Source organism: Leucopleurus acutus, assembly GCF_964270905.1.
Source record: "Leucopleurus acutus genome assembly, chromosome: 7".
Lineage (NCBI taxonomy): Eukaryota > Metazoa > Chordata > Mammalia > Artiodactyla > Delphinidae > Leucopleurus > Leucopleurus acutus.
In genome coordinates, this window is record NC_139150.1 from 11,250,427 (window position 1) to 11,270,168 (window position 19,742).

General features: G+C 39.3%; 1 protein-coding gene across 1 annotated transcript in view; it reads left to right on the forward strand.

Annotated features, from left to right (window-relative positions):
* Positions 1 to 19,742, forward strand: part of DENND1A (DENN domain containing 1A) — a 548,251-nt gene that overhangs the window by 30,278 nt on the left and 498,231 nt on the right. Inside the window, 1 exon segment of the mRNA XM_082843076.1 lies at positions 13,688 to 13,758. Coding sequence (XP_082699202.1) covers positions 13,688 to 13,758 — 71 coding nt within the window.

Here is a 19,742-nt window from a genome sequence, read left to right on the forward strand (position 1 = left end):
AATATAGAAGGAAAAGAACAAGGTCATATGACTGACACCAGCTGACTTCAAGACTTACTGTAAAGCTATAGAAAACAGCAAAGTGAAAGAATAGGCAAATGGATCAATGGATCGACAGAGAGCCCAGAAATAGATCCACAGAATATAGGCAACTGATGTTTGCCAAAGGAGCAAAGGCAATACAGTGGAGCAAAAATGATCTTTCCAACAAACAGTGCTGGAACAACTGGATATCCACATGCAAAATACTGAGTCTAGACACAGACCTTTCTTACATCCCTCACAAAAATTAACTCAAAATGGGTCATGACCTAAATGTCAAACACAAAACTATAGAACTCCTGGAAAATAACATAGGAGAAAATCTACATGATCTTGAGTACGATGATGACTTTTTAGATACAAAATGAAACATGATCCATGAAAGAAAGAATTGATAAGCTGGACTTCATTAAAATTAAAAACTTCTGCTCTGCCAAAGACAAGAGAATGAGGGAACAAGCTGTAGACTGGAAGAAAATACTTACAAAAGATACATTTGATAAAGGACCACTATCCAAAATATACCAAGAGCTCTTAAAACTCAAAAATAAGAAAACAACCCAATTAAAAAACTGGGCCAAAGGTCTTAACAGACACCTCACCAAAGAAGATACACAGATGGCAAATAAACATATGAAAAGATGCTCCACATCATATGTAATCAGGGAGATGCAAATCAAAGCAATGATATACCACTGTATACCTATTAGAATGGCCAAAATCCAGAATACTGACAACACCAAATGCTGGTGAGGATATGGAGCAGTAGGAACTCTCATTCATTGCTGGTAGGAGTGCAAAATGGTACAGCCACTTTGTTTTTTGCTTTCTTTTTTTAATATATATTTTTATTTGGTTGCACTGGGTCTTAGTTGTGGCAGGTGGGCTCCTTAGTTGTGGCATGCAAACCCTTACTTGCAGCATGCATGTGGGATCTAGTTCCCTGACCAGGGAACAAACCCAGGCCCCCTGCATTGGGACCACGGAGTCTTAACCACTGTGCCACCAGGGAAGTCCCAGTACGGCCAATTTGGTGGTTTCTTTCAAAACTAAACATACTCTTGCCATACAATCCAGCAATCAGGCTCCTTGGTATTTACCCAAAGGAGTTGCAAACTTATGTCCACACAAACACCTGCACGTGGATGTTTATAGCAGCTTTATTCATAATAGTTAATACTTAGGAGCAACCAAGATGTCCTTCTGTGGGTGAATGGATAAGGTATGACATGTCCAGCAATGGAATAAGATTCAGCACTAATAGGAAGTGAACTCTCAAGCCATGAAAAGACACAGGAATTTGAAACGCATACTACTAACTGAAAGAAACCCATCTGAAAAGGCTACATACTGTATCATTCCAACTGTGACATTCTGGAAAAGGCAAAATTATGGAGACAGTAAAAAGATTGGTGTTTGCCAGGGGTTGGGGGTGGTGGGTGGTACATGGAGGGATGAATAGGTGGAGCACAGAGGATTTTTAGGGCAGTGAAAATACTCTGTATACTATAAAGATGGATACATGTCATTAGACATTTGTCCAAACCCATAGAATATACAACCCCTAGAGTGAACTGTAATGTAAACAATGGACTTTGGGAGATAATGATGTATCAATGTAGGTTCATCAACTGTTATGAATGTACCACTCTGGTGGGAGATGTTGATAGTGCAGATGACTGTGCGTGTGTGAAGGCAGTAAGTATGTAGGAAATTTTAAAATTTTCCTTTCAACTTTGCTACAAACCTAAAACTTCTCTTTAAAAAAAAAGTCTTAAAAAATCAGTGGAATAGGGACTTCCCTGGTGGCACAGTGGTTAAGAATCTGCCTGCCAGTGCAGGGGACACAGGTTTGAGCCCTGGTCCAGGAAGATCCCACATGCCGTGGAGCAACTAAGCCTGTGCGCCACAACTACTGAGCCTGTGCTCTAAAGCTTGTGAGCCACAACTACTGAGCCTGTGTGCCACAGCTACTAAAACCTGCATGCCTAGAGCCCGTGCTCCACAACAAGAGAAGCCACCGCAGTGAGAAGCCCACGCACCGCAAGGAAGAGTAGCCCCCGCTTGCTGCAACTAGAGAAAGCCTGTGTGCAGCAACGAAGACCCAACACAGCCAATAAATAAATAAATAATTTATTTATTTAAAAGAAATCAATGGAGTATTAAATTACATGAATGTATACAGTTGCAAAAACTCCTAGAACTGTACACTTAAATGGGTGCATTTTAGTGTATATATATTAATATAGATACGATTGTATATTATATATGTAGAGTTGGTTTAAAAAATAGGAACTCTAGCCACACTGAGTTCATATTCCAGCTTTGTCTCTTACAAGCTGTTGACCTTGGGAAGTTAAGCTTTTATTTTTATTTTACTTCAGTTTCCTCATCTGTAAAATAGGAATGATAATAGTAGCTGTTTCACAGGTTGTTGGGAAGATTAAATGAGATAATACGTAAAAAAGTGCTTAGAACAGTATATGACACAGAGGTAAGTGTTTAGCAAGTATTAACAAGGTTTAGAAGCTGCTTGCTATTGTGCAGAGTATCTGCTCTTTTTAAATGTGGTAATGATATTAACCTTCCTCTCATAGGCTTGGCTTGAGGATTAAATGAGAAAGAACATAAAAACAAGTCATCAGTAATATAAGCTATTTATTTCCATATGTAGGCTCCCTGAAAATTATATGTAATTTTCCCTGGGAAGTTAGTGAAGCTTTTCATGAGCTCTTTGGAATGGTCTGTCACCCCCACCCCTAATCTAGGATTAAGAGTTGCTACTTTAAACAACCAGAGAGTAATTTTTGAAAAGTCATGGAAAAGTTATGGGCTTTGTAATCTGAAAACCAGGAATCAGTTGGAGTATTACCACATCCTAGCCTCAGTTTCTTTTTCTGTTAAACAGGGAGGGTAATACTATCCCACTACCTTGACAAGGTTTTGACAGGCAGGTTTAGAAATGTAGGTGAGAGTTCCACATTAACCATAAAAGTATACAAATAGTCACAGTATTACCGATTGAGAAGTAAAGTTGTATATCAGAGATTCTTTTGATTTTCATATATTGCATTTGTTCAGGAATTTTTCCCTGTAGAGGAGATTTTTTTTTTTCCACTTTTTGTTAAGTGTGAACTCTTACCCCTTGTTCTTAAAATTCATTTATTCCCTAGATTAATGTTTCTATTTGGATAGTTCCTTATTTTCTGGATTGCTTTTAGTAACAGTGTTTGAAAGCTTAAGAGTTTTGAATCTTTGAAATACACAATAATGTCTGGATTACTTACAAAGCCTGTGATTTGTAAAGTGAAGCAATTTTATTTTTTATAATAAATAGTACTCTTTACCTTGGTTTAGTATCTTTTAGTTCACAAAGCACTTGCTTGTTTTTCTTTCATTTGATCCCTAAAACAACTTTTGAGATGAGCAGGGCAGATGTTATCTCTTGATGGAGGAGGAAGCTGATGTGTGAAAGGGTAAATGGCTTGTTCTAATCCCATAGTGAGTAAGGGATTTACCTGGGATTGGAACCCAGACTCTCTGATATTTAGTCTGGGGCTCTTTCCATAGATCCGCATACTATTTTTGTGAGAATATCTTGGTAAAATCAGCTCAGGGAAATTGCTATTATGGTTGTTTTTGTTTTATTAAATTTTTTTAAAAACCAGAATCTTACAGAAAAGTTGGCAATATAGAGAACTTTTCGAAAAACAGTTTTAGGTGAGGTGCTGACCTGATACCCCATCACCCCTGAATACTTCAGTGTGCTTTTCCTACATACAAGGGCATTCTCCTGTATAACCACAATACAACCATCAAAATCAGGAAATTAACATTGATTCATTACTATCTCTAGTCATTAGACCTCGTTCATATTTCAGTCGTCTCAATAACATTCTTTAGAGCAAAACAATCCAGTTCAGAATTATACATTGCATTTATTTGTCATGTCTCTTGTTTCCTTCAGTCTTTCCTTGATTTTCATGACATTGACACCTTTGAAAATTGCAGGTCAGATATTTTTTAGATGGTCCCTCAATTTGAGTTTGTCTGATGTTTCCTCAAGATTAGATTCAGGTTAAGCACCTTGGACAGGATTATCATGGGTGTGATGCTGTGCTCTTCTCATTGCATTCTAGTAGTTTGTCCATTCCTGACGGTGATCACTTTAATGACTTGATTAAGGTAGTTTTTGCCAAACTTCTACACTGAAGAGTTACTCTTCGTCATTGCAATTAGTAAAGATTTTATGGGAAGATACTTTAAAACCTCGTAAATACTCCATTTCTCATTAAGTTATCAATTTATTCATTTATATCAGTGTGGGCTCACAGTTTTCTGTTTATTTGATTGGTTAATAATCTGTTAATATCATTATTGATTTTGATGCTCACATTACCCAGATTGGCAGTGGGAGCCTTTTTAAGCTGTCTCCTGTATCCTTTTTTGACATGTCCCCATCATTCTTTGAGCACTTCTTTGCTTTCTGGCACAATGGGATGTTTCAGTCTCATCTTGTACTTTCTCTGCCCCAGCCCTGGAATCAGGTATTTCTCCAAGGACCCCGGTTGCTTTTAGAGGATGGTTGTATTTAGAAGCCAAGGTCTGGGTCCTAGATATGCTCATTGCTATTGGGGTGTTACTCCTGCCAAGGCCCTTTCAGTAGACAGAGCCAGGAAGTATGTGTGTGTTAAAAGTCAGGTCATACTTACAGTTCTCTATTATATATTTACTGAAAACCTTGAAATCACATTAGTATCTCCAATTCAAATTCAACTCCGTAGAACTCATTCTATTATGGTTTTCTGCTAACCTCAACTGTGAGAAAGCAGGCCTTCCTTACTGGTCTTGGGCTTGCGTTAGGCATGCTCCCCCATCACCTTCCACCCCATGCGGATGCTCTACTCATTTACCTTGCTTTCCTGGGATTACAGTGGTTTGACATGCCCCTGCTCTCCCACTGCCCTGTGGATGCCCTGCTTGCCCTCTGATTCCCCATTATGCTAGGCAAGTCTCCTCTCACCCCACATAGCCTCCTCATACCTGCCCTGGCTCCCCACCCCACTCTAGGGTCCCTCGTGCTTGGACATGCTCCTCACCCTCTTGGCCTCTGATACCTGTGTTGGGCTGTCCCTCCATGGGGCACCTTTCACACTCATTGTGTTTCAACATCCTGGTCGTGGCTGCCCTTGAGCATGAATGCTTTTTCCAGCCCACTCAGGTTCTGGCTCCACATGCCAGGGTGCTTCCCCTCAGTGGATGCCTTCCTCATTCACTCTGATTTAACATCATATTGGCCAGGCCACCTCTTGCCGTGGACGTTCTCCTTCCTCGCTCATGATCTGATGCCTCTTGTTAGGTCACCCCCTCTGAGGGACATTTTCCTCACCCTGCTCAGGCTTTGACATCTCACGCTGAGCCATCGCTGATGTGGGCATCTACCCTGCTCTGCCCACATGATAGTTTTAGGAGTAAATTGTTCAGAAAGAGTAGAGGAAAACTTAGGGAAGGGGAGGCTCTTAAAATTTTTTTGAGGACAGAAATATTTATTGACAAGGAAATGGATGCCATCTTTGCAAATGCCATTAATACGATTGGAGAGTCTGGATTTTACAGGGCTGCTCAGCACAGGAGAGAATTTATTAAAAGTGCATGGAGTACTGCACATCGTGGAGGGATGTGCAGGCTCTGTCCTTCTGCTTGGGATCCAGCTCTGCTTCTTCCAGTTAACTTGCTTTGCACATTGTGGCATAAGAATCTTTCCATAGGAATCTATAGTAAGGTAAAACTTTGTAACTCCTCTCATAGTAGTATCTATGTATCTTTATTAATTTGATCCTGAGAACAGTATTAGAAATGAAAAGTTAAGTGCAAAATCTTGAAATGACTTGTCTGTATAATTACACAACTAAGTTAATCATTTTCTGACAAGTCTCAACAGTGACAGCCTTCTTCTATGGAGGTGTTAACTTGTTATGGGTTAGAAAGCACCCTTTGATACAGCATTTTCAGCCTGGAAAAACGGCTTTAATTTCAGAGTCTACTGAAACAAATGGAGACTTGTTGGAAATATTAACACTACCTTTTTTGCTTGTATATCTAGCTTAAAGGAATCAGTGTTTATTAGGTGATGTTTGCTAGCACTTTCTGAAGTGTATACAGTTACTTTTGACCGTGTTGTCAACTTTTTTTTTTTTTCCTTGTGGTACGTGGGCCTCCCACTGTTGTGGCCCCTCCCGTTGCGGAGCACAGGCTCCGGACGCGCAGGCTCAGCGGCCATGGCTCACGGGCCCAGCCACTCCACGGCATGTGGGATCTTCCCGGACCGGGGCACGAACCCATGTCCCCTGCATCGGCAGGCGGACTCTCAACCACTGCGCCACCAGGGAAGCCCCATGTTGTCAACTTTAAGACAGTTCAGTTGGTATGAATTTTGAAATACTATACCTCAGCCCACTCGGCATATAAATTTGTAACTAAGGAGACAGTGCTGAAGTTTTACCCTAGTCCATAGAGAATAGGTTGCTATTTTGCTTTAGAATACTAGCTGGTGTGAAGATTTGATAGCTGTGAAATGAGTAAGGGATCCCAGTACTGTGTGTGTCTCAGTTTGTACTTCTAAATAACAAAGGGTTGAGGGCCTAGCATGATGGCATAGTTATCATATGCAGCAGATACATTTTGTGAGGAGTTCGTGTTACATTTTTCTCCTAATCTCATAATATGTTGTAATTGAAGAAAAGTAGGTCCTAATTGAAAGCTGATGATCCAGCAGAGTGATCAATAGCATGATGCTCTTTTAAAAAAAATTAGCTTTCCCACTGCCTGAATATTGTCAAAGCCTTTGTTTCATGACTTCAAGCTGAGTGTACTTAATCATTTTGAGAACATGGCCCTGAGCACAGAGCATGGCCCTTCCAGTCAATCACTGAGAATTGTGTTCAGAAGAGTGTGGTATTGAATAGAAATGCTCTCTTGCCTTACTCTCAGGCTTCATTCTCCCAGAGGCAAGAACCTACCAGACCTCCCTTCTTTCAAACACATTTTAACTGCTTGTGTGTCATTTTTCATATTTAAGAGCCAAGGCTGTTGTCAGCAGGTGTGACTTATTGATACCTTTGACTCCAAAGGAAAACATCTTACAGAATAACAGTCAGGTATAAGCAGTGTATATTCAGTAAGTTACCTCTTGTTAGAGAAACAGTTACTGGGAACTGGAAACTATGTGTCAGATGTTGGAGGAAAACTCATTCATCAAACATTTATTGTGCCAGGTGTGGGACTAGGATATGAGAAGACATTTGGTGCCCTCAAGGAGCTGCCACTCTAGTGGGGAAGACAGATATTTAATTAGAGGCACACGGGTGGTTCTCCACCTTGGCTGCACATTGGAATAAGTTGGGGAGGTTTTAAAAAAAAGAACAGACAATGCCTAGAGATTCTGATTTAATTGTTCTGAGGTGTGGCCTGGGCGTCGGGACTTTTAAAAGCTCCCCAGGTAGTTGTGATTGTGTCAGGGTCGAATGTGGTAAGAGCTGCAAAAGTGGGGAAGTACAGGGTGCCTTGGGAGCACGGAGGAGGGGCACTTAACCCAGTCTAGGATGTGAGTGTGGGGGGATTGAGAAGACTTCCCAGAGAGGAGGAAATGCCTGAGCTAAGGCTTGATGAAAAGACTGGACAGATAGTTCCTTCCAGAAGAGCAGCTGAATAAGGTAGAACAGTAAAGTGGTTAGTGCCTTTGGATGATCCATGCTGAGTCTGCCACTACTTTGCTTTGACTTTGGCTAGTTTATCCTCTGAGTTTCAGTGTCCTCATCTCTAAACTGGGGGTAATAATACTTACAGGGTTGTTGAAGATTATCTGAGATAATGCATGTACAGTGCTTAGGATCATGCCTGGCACCTAGGAAACAGATACGGGCTGTGGTATGGTAATGATGTTGTCATTAGAGAATCAGAGCATGGATTGTTCAGAGAGCTACAAGTAGTTCTCTATAGCTGGATCTTAGGGTGCAAGACTGCACGAGGTAAGGGTGGGTGGCAAAAAAGAGCTTGGCAGATGGGCAGAGTTCCAGATCATGGAGGTATAAGAGTATAAGGCAACTAATGATGGGATATCATGGCAGAACCAGGACATTTCCATGGTAATATGTTAAGATATGATGTGCTCTGGGAAAGCTTGGGTCTGTATTGGAAAATGGCTCAGAATATAGTATTTTTAACTTCATTACATGTACTGAATTAGCAGGAGTGTTAATAGGACAGAAATAGGATTTTCAGTTCCTTTAGCCAAGTAGTTAAAAATATTAAGCATCTTAAAGAGTAATGGAGGAAATGAGTAGTCTCAAGGTATTCAGTAGTTCCAGAGATTCTCTGGAAATGGTTACAGTATTAGTGGTTTAATAAAAATATTAAGTAAGAGTTGCTTGGCCATTTACATTTAGAGGAGACACTTTAAAACTTATTTTTTGATGTGCAGAGAAATAGAAAATGCTTCCATCTGCATTGGCTTCACTGGCCCTTATGTATATTTGTCGGTATGTTATGTAACTTGTCACAATGTCACAACATTAGTCACTACTTCTTCTGGGTCCCTTTCTTTTTCTCTTCTTCTGGGACCCCTATAATTCGAATGTTGGTGCGTTTAATGTTGTCCCAGAGGTCTCTGAGACTGTCCTCAATTCTTTTCATTCTTTTTTCTTTATTCTGCTCTGCAGTAGTTATTTCCACTATTTTATCTTCCAGGTCACTTATCTGTTCTTCTGCCTCAGTTATTCTGCTATTGATCCCTTCTGGAGTATTTTAAAATTCATTTATTGTGTTGTTCATTGTTGCTTGTTTCCTCTTTAGTTCTTCTAGGTCCTTGTTAAATGTTTCTTGCATTTTCTCTATTCTATTTCCAAGATTTTGGATCATCTTTACTATCATTATTCTGAATTCTTTTTCAGGTAGACTGCCTATTTCCTCTTCATTTGTTAAGTCTGGTGGGTTTTTACCTTGCTCCTTCATCTGCTGTGTGTTTTTCTGTCTTTTCATTTTGCTTATCTTACTGTATTTGGGGTCTCCTTTTTGCAGGCTGCAGGTTCGTAGTTCCCGTTGTTTTTGGTGTCTGTCCCCAGTGGCTAAGGTTGGTTCAGTGGGTTGTGTAGGTTTCCTGGTGGAGGGGACTAGTGCCTGTGTTCTGGTGGATGAGGCTGGATCTTGTCTTTCTGAGTGGCAGGTCCACATCTGGTGGTGTGTTTTGGGATATCTGTAGCCTTATTATGATTTTAGGCAGCCTCTCTGCTAATGGATGGGGCTGTGTTCCTGTCTTGCTAGTTGTTTGGCATAGGACGTCCAGCACTGTAGTCTGCTGGTCGTTGAGTGAAGCTGGGTGCTGGTGTTGAGATGGAGATCTCTGGGAGATTTTTGCCGTTTGATATTAAGTGGAGCTGGGACGTAATATCGCAGCTGTGGACCAGTGTCCTGAAGTTGGCTCTCCCACCTCAGAGGCACAGCACTGACTCCTGGCTGGAGCACCAAGAGCCTTTCATCCACACGGCTGGCACAAGGTGGCCATCCCTGGTTTCACATCAACATGGTCTCAGGCACAAACCTCCTTGTTTTTCCATTTTGTCTTTAAGTTACTTGTTGAACCAACCGGCCCGCCGTCCCCACGACTGTCGCGGCTTTGGCCGCCGGGGCCCCTCCAGAGCCGGCAGCCTCAGTGAGGCCGCCCTCCCCTCGGGCTCCGGGGCAGTTCCGTGATGGTGGAGGGAAGAGACCCCGAGCCAGGCGTTCCAGCTCTGCGGAAACGCGGGCTCCGTTCTCTCACTACTTCTTCTGTAATGTTACATGTAAACGATCATGGATGAGCATGACTATAACTTGTATAGTCCAGTTTAGTTTGTTCTTAGGGTTGTAGTCAGCTTTTTTCTTTTTTTTTCCCTAAAGAGACTGTCATAATCTTTGGCTCCATGTAATAGAGCTCTGGCAGCTATTTGAACTGAGTAAGAAACTTAGGTAGTTTTATTATGCATTACAATGAGGCAGTAACTATGGGTAACACTAGAAGAGAAGTTAGCTTCATTGCTTCCACAAATGCTTATTTTCTTTGAAATCTTTTATTGCAAAAGCACTGTTGAAATGATGGATTATTGAGGTACACCTTATGTTTATTTTATGTTATATGTACAAATTATTTGGAAGAAGAATTCCATTTAACTAGATCAGTGGTTCTTAAAGCGTGATCACTAGTCCAGCAGCATCACTATTACCTGGGTACTTATTGGAAATGCTAATTCTTGGGTCCTACCCCAGAAACCCTGGAGGTGGGGCTTCAAATCTATCTTTTAACATGCTAAAGTTTGAGTCATAAAAGTGTATAATCACTCCGGTCATTTATTGAAATCCTTTAGACCCCAGGAAAGCTAGTCTGTACCTCCTTTATTCCTTCTCAATATTTATTTGATTCTGGCTATGTGCCAGGCACTGTTTAGGTACCTGGGAAAAACTAGTGGGTATGACAGACAAAAATCCCTGCTCTCCTGCAGTTTACATTTAGAGGAGGGAAACAGGTTGTGATTGGTGTGATGTGGAGAATTAAAATTCGATGGTAGAGAGTGTGTTGGGGAAGGCCTTTCTGAGGTCAGGTATAAGCCTTATTTTGAATGACAGGAAGGACCACCTATATGAAGATCAATACAAAAGGCTATAAGATAGGAATGAATTAGGTGTGTTGAGGAGCAGACAGAAGGCCAGTATGGCTAGAGTGCAGTGGGCAAGGAGAGAGAGGTATGAGACAGGCAGAGGCCAGATAATGTAGGACCTTGTAAGGACTTTTTTCCTTCTCATTTTTTTAATTATAGTAAAATGCACATAACATAAAATTTATCAGCCTAACCACTTTTCAGTGTATGGTTCAGTGATATTAAGTACACTCATATTCTTGTGCAACCATCGCCACCATCCATCTCCAGAACTGAATTTGGTGGGCTTTTTTTTTTTTTTTTTTTCCCCCGCTTAACTGGTGGATATCAGGAAATGCAAGTCTGAGGAAGAAAAGTGCCATTTGTTAAGTTAGAAATGCTTCTTAGAAATCCAGATGGGGAAGTTGAGCAGGCAGTTGCTAAGGGAATCTGGGGTCAGGGAAGAAGTCAGGTTGGAGACAGGATTTTGGGGCTCATCAGCATTTGCCTGGTAATTAATGCTGTGAGACTGAATGAGATCGTTTAAGTAATGAGTGTAGACAGGGAGAGGTCCAGCACTAAGTTCAAGGGTAGGAGAGCTTATGTGAGAAGGAATCAGCAAAGGGGCAGCCAGTAAGGCAGGAAGAATACCAGTTGAGAGTGATGTCCTGGCAGGCAAGTGAAGAAAGTGTTTGGAGAAGGAGGGCAGATCAATCAGCTGTGTCAAATGCTGCTGAGAGGTTAAGACAAGCATCGAGAATTTACCATTTTGGCACATTTTAGCAATGTGGAGGTCATTGGTGATCATGACAAGTTGTCTCAGTGGTGTGGTGGGTTCAGAAGCCTGGTTGAAGTGTGTTAAAGAGAAAGGGAGGAGAAGCAGCAGAGATATAATGAGTTTAGACAACATTAGGATGTTCTTCGCTTAGAGAGATAGCAGATCTGTACAAACCACCTTAACTTAGTGGCACAGGTTAACATGTCGGAGCTCCAATGTTAAAAAATTTGATATGTAACACCTTTGTATGCTCATGTTTTTTCCTTTCAGTTTTTTAAATGGGGAAAAATAAGCTTAAAAGTGGGCATTTGGGTAAAAAATGCGTGGAATCTCCAAGGAATCTCCATGGAGTCGTAGGGTCCTGCAGAATACGTTTTGAAAGTCATTATCTTAATCCCGAGGAATGAAATTCTGAGATGAAATTCAGCCAGTTGCAAAATAGGCTTAAAGATATTTTTAGATTTTAGAGGGAATCTTCCTCGTACTCTTCAGATGACCTTAGAACATTCCTTTCTTTCAACAAACCCTCTACTTTGAGATTATTTGAATGAAGGGGATGTTCCATACGGTATTTTCCACAGATGTTTTGGTCACCAGAGGATGCTGACCTTGTAGGTCTTTTTGTACTCTCTTGCAGGAAAAAAAAGGCATGAAACATTTTTAAACAGCTTTCTTAAAACTTGAGTTTACTTTTATTTAGTTAAGTAAGATACTCTGATTTAATGTCTAATTTAAAAATTATATTGGACAAAGGTATATTTAAATTCCTTGACTTTTAGAGCAGCCAACTCTTTTCACTCTAGGTACTTATTTAAGGCACAAGCCCAAATTTCTTCTCAGTGAGGAAGTAATGATCCTTCACATGAGAAATAAGTAGATCCCTGATCGACAGACAACTACCCCTGAGGAAGTAGAGGGAGTATTACGGTATTTTACTGAGTCTAAGATGCCATTATTTATAAGATGCACTGTTACTATATGTACTACTTACTACCAGGAAAGAAAAAAATGTTGCCATTTAGAATTGTAAGATGCAATAGATTGTAAGACTTGGGAAAATGTGGGGAAAAAATTTCATCTTAGAATCAATGAAACACAATTTGAGCTCCTGGAGGTCTGAGTTGCAGCTCTGACTGTGTTTCTAACTAGTTGTGAGACTACTGACAAGTCACTTAGAATCTCTTTGCTTCAGGTTTCTCACCTGTATGGTGAGGGTGATGACTGATCCACATACCTCATAGGATTATAATGAGGATGAAATGAGATAAATGAGATAGTTATTTTGAAAAGTGGAATCTACTGGGCAAATTCAGGGTATTTAGTTGATTGAAATTAAGCCTTAGATCTGATTAGGCAACTCAGAAAGTTTCTTCTCTGAGCTTTGTTGTCAGGTTTAAAATAGAATTCAGTCATAGATGTTTGAATGTGTAACATTTTCTTCTACTAAATGATTTTCATGCAACCTGGAAAGAATCTTTTTATTGTAGTTTTAGAATCAAAGAGAAAATCTGAAGATACTATGACTCCGATGTTCTTATCACTCAGAATGAGCAACTGTTAACATTCTCTTAGTGCTATGATCTTTTAAAAACTTAATATAAAATATTTATGACATAAAAAGGTAAAAGGATATAATAATGAACATTCATATACTTGCCATTGACAATTTCGGCAAAGCCCCCTATTAGCATCCTGTCTTTATTATAGCCTAATGAGATAGGATACTGTTTCTCTTATTTGAGTCTTTAAAACCTGTAAATAAACAAGTTAACTTCATCTGAATATTTTATCCTGGCATATGAGGGAGAAGGTTACTTTGTGCTAGTGTTGCCTTGGTTTGAGTTTCCTCAAAATTCTATTTATGGTTTTGGAGATCAGCTGTGTAAACTGGAAATATGACATCTGTAAAATCATAATAATGGCTAAGCTATTATATGCCAAACATTGTATCTAGGCAATTTTTGTGTGTTTTCTTTACATTTCACAATAGTTCTTCTGGTTAGCTATTTTCATTTTATAGATTAGGAGGGCGTGGCTCAGAGAAGTTGAGTAACTTGTCCAAAGTTCCACAGCCATTAAGTTGCGGAGCTAATGATTTTAATCAAAGTCTGCCCTATACCTGCATATTCTATACAGCCTGCATATTCTATACCATGCTCCCTCAATACTTGTCAGTAATCACAATCTGTTTCTTTTATAGGCAAAACCCAGAGACCATGTTTGAAGTGTATGTTGAAGTGGCCTATCCTAGGACAGGTGGCACTGTTTCAGGTATTTGCATGTTCCATTATGATATGGCGTGTTTGTTTATTGTATGAGCTAGCCATGCACATTGGATAATATGTGAATATTCTAAACGGTTACTTATCTTTAAGTATGTTTAAGTGTCTTTCCCTTTTATCTGTGCCCACATGATCCTAGGGAATGGAAAATAATTGCAGTGAACAATTTAAATTAAGAGTTTTACTATAACAGCCTTGAAATATGGCTTTATTCATTGTAATCATTGGGTTTTGGTTTGTATCTTTCAGAGATGCCTGGAAGTCAACTATTTAGTGTGAAATATTGTCACCTTGCTAATAAGGAAGGTTTAGAATTAGGTTACAAAATAATATAAAGGGAAATCTCTGCCAGTAAACTGGAAGGAGATGTTTGAAATGGATTTAGTTCAGTAAATTTTGTCAGCTGGTTAAAGAAAGGTTGGAACTTAGTTGAAGGAAACACCTCCTCTGGCTTTAGCTTTTGGACTAATTTGCACATGTATTCCTGAGCAACAGGGTCTTGGATAAGGTTAGAGTATCTTGTGCAGGTTGAGTAAATCACTTCTTGACCTAAAATCCTTCTTGGTTAATGAGAAAAAATAACCTTCTGACCTAGTGTTCTTTTTCCTGGTGCCTAAGAGAGTGATGCATTTGCCAAAGGTCTGTTAGGGAGCGGCTCTTGGTCCACCCACCAACAGTTGCATGTATTATTTGGTGTTTATGGAGAATGAATTTATTTGGATTAGAAACTTGGAGTAATCAGGATTCCAATGGTAGTTATGCCCGTAATTGGCTATACAAACCTTGGACATATTTTCTACTTCATTATTTTAATTAGATTGTAATACTCATAAAATAGTTACCTTTTATTGAGTATCTGTTGTTCTGTTGTCCTACATGCTTGACATACATAGTCAGTCCTTACAATACAACCCTTAAAGATAGTTGGATGGTGTCTCCATTATGCCTATGAGAAAACAGAATCTGAGAGGTCAAATAACTTACCAAGATTTTACAGCTACTGTGTGGAATAGCCAGGGTTTTAGGTTCAAGTCCTCTTCATTCTGCTAAGTTGCCTTCTTGAGGGCAGTGACCATGTTGTACACATCGCTCCATGTCATCTGCAGGGCTTTGTACAATGTCACCAATATTTGTTAAAATGAATACATTTCTCAATATCAAAAGTGAGAATTGCGTGTGCTCCACTTTCTGGATTATTTCATGAAGGCTGTGAAACATGTTATATAAACTTATGGTCATTCTAGAAGTAGAATGTTAATATTCATCTTAAGTTATGCCTCTAATTGTGCAGACCATTGGATTGGGAAGGGAAGTAGCTGATACTAGGTGTGTTCGTGCAGCAGTACCTCTGTGAACTGACTAGTCAGAGTAACCAGTTGGTGATGGCTGTGATTTGACAGATTTAAGGACAAAAACTTTTCTTATTTCTACAGTTGCTAATGTTCCCCCTTTCAATGCTGTAGGATTTTTTCCCCCAAAGTTAAAATGAATTTTCTTGGGGAATGTGAACAAAGTTTGATGAGTACAAATAAGAAAAAGGAACAAAGTGGAGTCTTTACCTTATCCTCTTCTCTCAGCCATCTAATTCCTCTCCCCATAGACAACTCTTTTCTTGTTTAACCCTTTAGTTTACTTTTTAAAAACTTTAAATTTTGAAAATATTTTATTTCAAGTTTTTTTTTTTTTCGGTACGCGGGCCTCTCACTGTTGTGGCCTCTCCCATTGCGGAGCACAGGCTCCGGAGGCGCAGGCTCAGCGGCCATGGCTCACGGGCCCAGCTGCTCCGCGGCACGCGGGATCTTCCCGGACTGGGGCACGAACCCGTGTCCCCTGCCTCGGCAGGCAGACTCTCAACCACTGTGCCACCAGGGAAGCCCTGAAAATATTTTAAAAGATAAAAGTTACAAGAATAGTTAACGTGCATACTCCCTTTTCCTTAGATTCATCAATTGTTACTATTTTGCCACATTTGCTTTATTACTCTGTGTGTATTTTTTGCTGAACCTTTTGAGAATAAGTTGCAGACTTTGTGACCCTTCACCTCTAAATACTTCAGGATATATCGCCTAAGAATAAGAACATTTTCTTAAATAACTCCAGTACAGTTACCAGAATAAGAAAGTTAATGTCATTTGTCCATGTTCAATCAGTTGTCCCAATAATATCCTTTATAACACTTTCGCCTCTGATCCAGAGAATTCAGGATCATGTAATCCGTTTAGTTTTCACATCTATTTAGTTTTTTTTAGTCTGGAACAGTTTTGCAACCTTGTTTTTTTTTAAACCCTTTGTGAAATGTTTTTGAAGAAATTAGGTCTCTTGTTTTGTAGAAAGTCCCTGGATTTGAATCTGATTGTATCCTCATGATTAGATTAGGTTATGGATTTTGGGTGGGAATATTTCAAACGTGATATTGTATCCCTCTCAGTGTATCATATCAGCAGGGACATGATGTCCATCCCATTATTTGTGGAAAAATGTGCATAAAACTTTTGTGTACAGTTTAATAATTATAAAGTGAGTACCCATGTTACTGCTATTCAGGTTAAGACAAATAATATTGCCTGGTTCTAAGGAAATTCTGGTCCTGGCAAGAAGACCCCTGCCCTAGCCCTGTGCTTTAGAGGGCCCTGCTTTGGCCCTCTTCTGAAGTGCCCCCTTCAGGCAAGGAGTCTGTGGGGCCTGTGGGACATGCCCATTTAGAGCCCAAACCCTTCCATCCTAGACAAACTTTGAATACCTAGGATCTAAGAATTTCTGGACCCAGTGGCCCCAGGTTTATTTCCAGAGTCTGTGTGAGTCTTCTCTAGGGTTTGTCCATCTGAGGGTAGACTGGCTACTGGTGTACACACCCCTAGGCCCAAGGGGTGGCCTAAGGGTATCTGTTTGTGGGGAGTAGGGTATGCGATGGAGCTTGGGCTTGTGAGTGGAGGTGACTGCATCCCTGTGTGTGAGGTTCCTGGCAGTGTGGGATGGAAAAGGGGGAGATGGACAGTGGGCCAGTGGCCAGTTTTCCCTGAAACATGTTTCTACGTGGAACTCTAAGGAATCCAAGAATTTTCAGTGTGAATCTGTCCTTCCAAGTAGTTATGATAGGAGGATGGAACATATTTTATTTAATAGTTTGTTAGCTTATTTCATATCTTGTAAATATTTAGACATATGGTTTGTGGGCCTCTGTTTGTACTCTTGCCAAGGCCCTGTAAATGTTAGAGGTGGGGCTGGCCAGTGCCCCAGAAGTCCCTCCACTCCCCTCCTTCTCCAGAGGTAACTACTATCCTGACTTTTATGATACTCATTTCTTTGTTTTTCTTTGTAGCTTTACCACATAAGTATAGTTCCTTGAAAAATTTAATTTAGTAGTGCCTGTTTCTGAATTTTATAGAATTATTCTGTGTGTAGTTTTGCTGCTTGTTTGCTCAAGTCTGTGAGGGTCCTCTGTGTTGTTGTGTGTCATTTATTTTCACTGCAGTGTAATACACTTTAATATTATATCACAGTTTATTCATTCTACTGTTGAAAGCACTTGAAGTTGTTTGCAGTTTTTGGCTATTACAAGCAAGGCTGCTGTGATCTTTATACATAAATCCTGGAGCATGTAAACATACTTTTACATAGGATATATACCATATTTGATTACTAGATAATGCTAAACTGTTTTTCAAAGTTGATTGTGCTTGTCCACACTCCCTTCAGCAGTGTTTGATAGTCTTTATTGTTGAACATCTTCATTAGTTCTTAATACAATTAAATTTGTTGGGTTTGGCCAACCTGATAGTTGTGTGGTAGTATCTCCTTGTTGCTTTTATTTGCATTTTCCTGGTGACTAATGAGATTGAGCACCTTTTCATATGCTTATTGACCTCGTGAATACCTTTCTTTTTAAAGTGCCTGTTCAAGGCTTACTCATTTTTTAATTGTTTTCTATCTTTTCCTTGTTGATTTATAAGAAATTGTTTGTCCTGCGACTATTAATTATCTGGTCAAGTGTGTTGTAGATATTGTCTCCTACTCTATGATTTGTCTTTCCCTCTCTTTCTGGTATCTTTGATCAAAACTTCTTGATTTTCATATCTACAGTTTATCAATGTTTTCCTACCCTACAGATAAGAAACTATTATCCTATATTTTCTTCTGAGAAATTTATAGTTTTGTCTTGCACATTCTTTAATATATCAAGGATTTTAATTTTCTATTAGATGATTAATATCCAGAAAAGCTAAACTTAAATTTGATTCCTTATCCATGATTTTTAAAAATTGGGAAACTAAATAAAGCCAAATTACTAAGATACACTATTCCTCTGCATAAAATGTGTTTTTATAAAATGGTCAGGTACTTCTAAATAATACCTAAAAAATTACCTCACAAAGAAAGAGGGTGACAAATGTGAGAAAGGCTGGTAAGAAATACTACTAGACGTTAAAGACAGTTCTTTTTCCCATCGATTACTTTTAATGTCTGAACTAGTGAAGGTATTGTCAACTCTCATGTGTTCTTTGCTCTGAAAGCATTTCATGACATCCATGGAAGGGACATGTATTTTGTCAGTTCTACTGAGATATTGCATCCAGACCTGTGGCACTGAGTGAGACATCTTCCAAAGATTGTGCAAATAAAATTTGGGTACACAAACTGAACTCATGGTGCTGCTTACTTTCTTTGGGAATTCGTAAGATTTCCTAGTTCCTAATACCAGTGAATAAGCTGTCACTTAGTATTTGATTTTAGGTAACTTTTGTCTACTTCTACAACCTTTTTTTTTTAATACAACTTATTATATCTGCCTTTTTCTGATACTATTTAAGCCTTATTTTTGCCATTTAGATGATTGCAAAGAACGTGTCTTAAAATTAGTCTTTGTTCATTGGATCTGCATCTCTGATCTTTGCCAAAATATCTGAGCAAACTTAAATATAAACCTTACGCTATACAGTACTAGTGTCTGGGCATAATCTTCTCTTTGAAGTTTGTTTGCATCCCCCAGAGGGCTTAATTCCCTGCTGTGAGAAGGTGGGTTAGAAAGCACTGAAACTACTTTATGGGTCTTTAATTGGAGGATTTAGTATACATTTTGTTCTATAAATTTCTGTGGGAGTTTCATTCTTATGATTTTTTCTTATACTGTGGTATATTATGTTCTCATTGTAAATTAAAAAAAATACTAAAAATTTTCCAATTATTTGAGTACATATTGGCAGATCATCCCTGGTGTGTATTTTTTTCTATTCATCTTTAAATTTTTTTAAAATTTATTTATTTATTTTTTGGCTGTGTTGGGTCTTCATTGCTTCCCGTGGGCTTTCTCTAATTGAGGTGAGGGGGGGCTACTCTTCGTTGTGGTGTGCGGGCTTCTCATTGCGGTGGCTTCTCTTGTTGCAGAGCACGGGCTCTAGGCGCATGGGCTTCAGTAGTTGTGGCACGTGGGCTCAGTAGTTGCGGCTCGCGGGCTCTAGAGCTCAGGCTCAGTAGTTGTGGCGCACGGACTTAGTTGCTCCACAGCATGTGGGATCTTCCTGGACCAGGGCTCGAACCCATGTGCCCTGCATTGGCAGGCGGATTCTTAACCACTGAGCCACCAGGGAAGCCCATATTCATCTTTAAATTTTTAGTAGCTTGTTTTCTTACTAGTTTTTGACTATGTATAAATTTTTAGAAATTTTTAAAAATTACAAAGAAAAGAAAAATTATTACTCAGTAATAACTACTGTTAATGTTTTGATTTATTTCCTTGTAGCCTTCTTTTGTGTGTGTATGTGTGTGTGTGTGTAAATATATAAACTTCCCCCCCAACTTCTGCTACATGTGTGTGTTTTCCATGTTCTCCCTCAAATCATTAAACTTTTCCTAAAATTATTAATATAGCTTTGTAAAAATCATTTTTTTCTTTCATTAGTTCTGTTTTATTTATTTATTTATTTTAACATCTTTATTGGGGTATAATTGCTTTACAATGGTGTGTTAGTTTCTGCT